This window comes from Kryptolebias marmoratus, linkage group LG21 (genome assembly GCF_001649575.2).
Source record: "Kryptolebias marmoratus isolate JLee-2015 linkage group LG21, ASM164957v2, whole genome shotgun sequence".
Lineage (NCBI taxonomy): Eukaryota > Metazoa > Chordata > Actinopteri > Cyprinodontiformes > Rivulidae > Kryptolebias > Kryptolebias marmoratus.
In genome coordinates, this window is record NC_051450.1 from 22,851,951 (window position 1) to 22,855,230 (window position 3,280).

General features: G+C 43.4%; 1 protein-coding gene across 1 annotated transcript in view; it reads left to right on the forward strand.

The window, feature by feature from the left end:
• LOC108250946 (melanoma receptor tyrosine-protein kinase) overlaps positions 1-3,280 on the forward strand; it is a 41,365-nt gene that overhangs the window by 25,612 nt on the left and 12,473 nt on the right. The window contains exons 2-3 of the mRNA XM_037973135.1: positions 2,802-2,953; positions 3,046-3,250. Of these exons, the coding sequence (XP_037829063.1) occupies positions 2,802-2,953; positions 3,046-3,250 (357 nt within the window). The remainder of the gene's footprint in view (positions 1-2,801; positions 2,954-3,045; positions 3,251-3,280) is intronic.

Consider the following 3,280-nt stretch of genomic DNA (forward strand, 5'->3'; position numbering starts at 1 on the left):
ATGGATGGATGGATGGATGGATGGATGGATGGATGGATGGATGGATGGATGGATGGATGAACACATGGATCAGGAGATGGATGGATGCATGGATGGATGGATGGATGGATGGATGCATGGATGGATGCATGGATGGATGGATGGATGGATGGATGCATGGATGGATGCATGGATGGATGGATGGATGGATGGATGAATGGTTGGATGGATGGATGGATGCATGGATGGATGCATGGATGGATGGATGGATGGATAGATGATCTCATGAATCCTGCAGTAATTAAAGAATATCAGATGTTCTGCACTGAAACCAGAACAGTTTGGGTTTTTCATCTTTCCTGAAAGTTTTACGGGAATGTTCAACGAGGAACTTTACTCGGCGTGTCGGCGTGTTTCAGTCAGGGTCAAAGTTCATCCAGGGATGACTCTGCAGGTTTTGAAGGAGGAAATAAAGTTTAGCAGAATCAGAAAAGCTGTAAGCTGTGAGCAGCGAGGCTCAGAGGGAGGCTGATGGATGAGTTTCTCTGAGGGAGGATAGACGTACACCGGAGAGGAGGAAGGAAAATAAGGATGTTTGGGATCCTGGGAAAAGGATGAAGATTGGAGGAAAGGATGGGGAATAAACGAGTGGGAGGAGGCCGGATGGACAGAAGGAGAAAATAAACGATCCTGATGATTAATGAAGGATCGAAAGACGGGAGAAGAAATGTTTTGTTTGAGTCCAGATGTTGAAAGCTCCCTCCTCAGTGATTTATCAGCCAATCACAGACAGCTGTGTTGTTTCTGTGACATCACAGCAGGAAACCAGCCAATAGGAAACCAGCCAGGGGGACGAATCAGCTTCAGCTGCTGTGTTCGGTTTAACGAGAGAAAAAGTTTTAATGTCAAACTTTAGAGCCGTAAAAGATGTTTTTGTATTTTTTAAGTTCTTTCATCCATTTAAATGATTAACATATGAGATATTTTTATTAACTGTTTGTCCGTAAAGTCAGCAGAGAGGACATGATGCTTAACATAAACGTATGGACAGGCAGACGGAGACTAGAAAGTAAGCCTCAGACAAACAGTCTCTCTGTGAAAACTGCAGGTCGGATCTAAAGACTGACCCGTGAGCGGAGAAGGTTCTGATGGTCACACGTGTCTTCGTTTTTATGGAGGAGCTTAAAAAGAGCCTTTTCCTGTTTGGGAGAATTCAGACACAATGGAAGTCAATGAGAGTTTTGGAATGAGGAAACCATCAGTGCTACAGCTGAGAGGGACACAAAAAGACAGACATGTCTGAGACTGGATGGAGACACAGGAGAAGGAGGACAGCTTGTAGGAGAAGTTGGACGTTCTGATCTTAAAGATCTAAAACCTCAGTTCAGTCATTCAGTCAACTTTGTGTGAGCCGTTTAAACTCAAACAGGGCTGGGTTTGATGTCTACGGGGACATTTTTAGGCCACTTTTTTTAAAATGGCATCTATGTCATACGATGTCCTGATTCCAGAAGTCAGAACTCGCTGTTCCTGATCAAGACGCTTGTTTTGATGTGTTTTTGGTTTGTGTTTGTCCCAAACCGTTGGAGGAGACGGGAATTTAACAGTACAGTGACCTGGTTCTGGTGCTTTATTTTTCCATGTTGTAACTGCTGTCGCTTCATGTTGTTGCTTGGAAGAGAAACTGTGATCACCTGATGCTCATTGTGGCCAGAACAGGTGTGGAGGAAGAACCTGCAGGTCAGGTGACGGACCTGCTCCGACGTCCCGTTTTCATCAGAACCGACTGATTTAACTTTAAATTTAGACTGAGATGTTTCAGACTGAATCCTGCTGATGTTTGTTCCTTCAGAAGTTGTTTGTTTTTTACCAGGTAAACCGCTGCAGGCGCTGAATGGATCCGGCAGGTCTTCATTCCTCGCTGACATGTTGTGTAGCTGCTGCCGTTTAACTCCGTCGGGTCACACCTTCTTCCTCCTGTCTGGGTGTTTTCTGTAACTTCTGTTATTCACTGAAGTTTATGTAGAAACATGATTATTTACATGGATACATGTTCAAATATTTACCTCTCACAGGCCTTTTAAAGTTCACATACAGGTTCAAACTTCCCGTTTTCACACTGGTGTTAATTCTTCTCTCCTGTTTTTGGACTCAGACTACTTCAACAAACTTTCGGCTGTTTTAGCCATTCAGGTGTCAGAGCGTTCGGCTCGTTCAGCACGTTTCAGCTCTGACTTTTGGTTTCTGTAACTTTTATACCTTTTGAAATATTTCATTTTATTTGCATTTTTTCTCAAAGAGATCCAAAGATTCCTTCAAATCCCTGAAAAACTTTGTTCTTTTAGATCTTCATCATAATTTGCTTCATTTTTAGTTTTTAGCTACTGTTCAGCGTGTCATAACTATAGCTACTGTTTTGTTGGCGTAGTTTTTAGCTACTGTTGAACTGTTTTTAGCTTTTTGCTTTTGTTTTGCTGATTTAACTTTTAACTATTTGATTAAACCTTCATCAACAGACTTTGTTTTTTCAGAAAAGGCTCATTTATTTTGTTACTTTAAGTTCATTTTTTGAACTCCAGATACTTTTACTCATCAGGAATATTTAAACTTTTTACATTTTAAGATTTCAGTGGGTAATATTTATGTAAAACTACGTTTCTATTAGTTTTTACATGTCAGACTTCTGAGAGTTTGATAATAAAAGTGTAGAACTGATCATCTGTGAGCTGGTTCTGATTCTGTGGGCCCAGTTTGTGGGAAATAGCCCCACCCAGTGTCCATTAGAGGAACTGCAGCTGACCTTTGACCTGTCTGTGTTTCAGTGTGTAAGGGGATGAGTAACCAGCTGACCCTGCTGGACAATCATGATAATCACTACAACAACATGGTGAAGACTTACTCCAACTGCAGCGTGGTTCTGGAGAACCTGGAGATCACCTACACTCTGGAGCACCACGACCTGTCCTTCCTGAAGGTGGGTCCGGCGTATCTGAGGGCTGCAGAGATCAAACTCTACATCATATTCAGACGTAAAGAAACCGCTCAGCCTCTTTTGTGTTCCTTCAGTCCATCCAGGAAGTCGGCGGCTACGTCCTGATCGCCATGAACGAGGCACCGACCGTCCCGCTGGACAGTCTGAGGCTGATTCGAGGTCAGAATCTCTACGAGGGACGCTTCGCCCTGCTGGTGATGTCCAACTACAAGAACAACTCGTCTGCAAGTGGCAGCTACACCAGCGGACTGAGGCAGCTGCTGCTCAGCAACATGACCGGTGGGTCAGGGAACACACACACACACACAT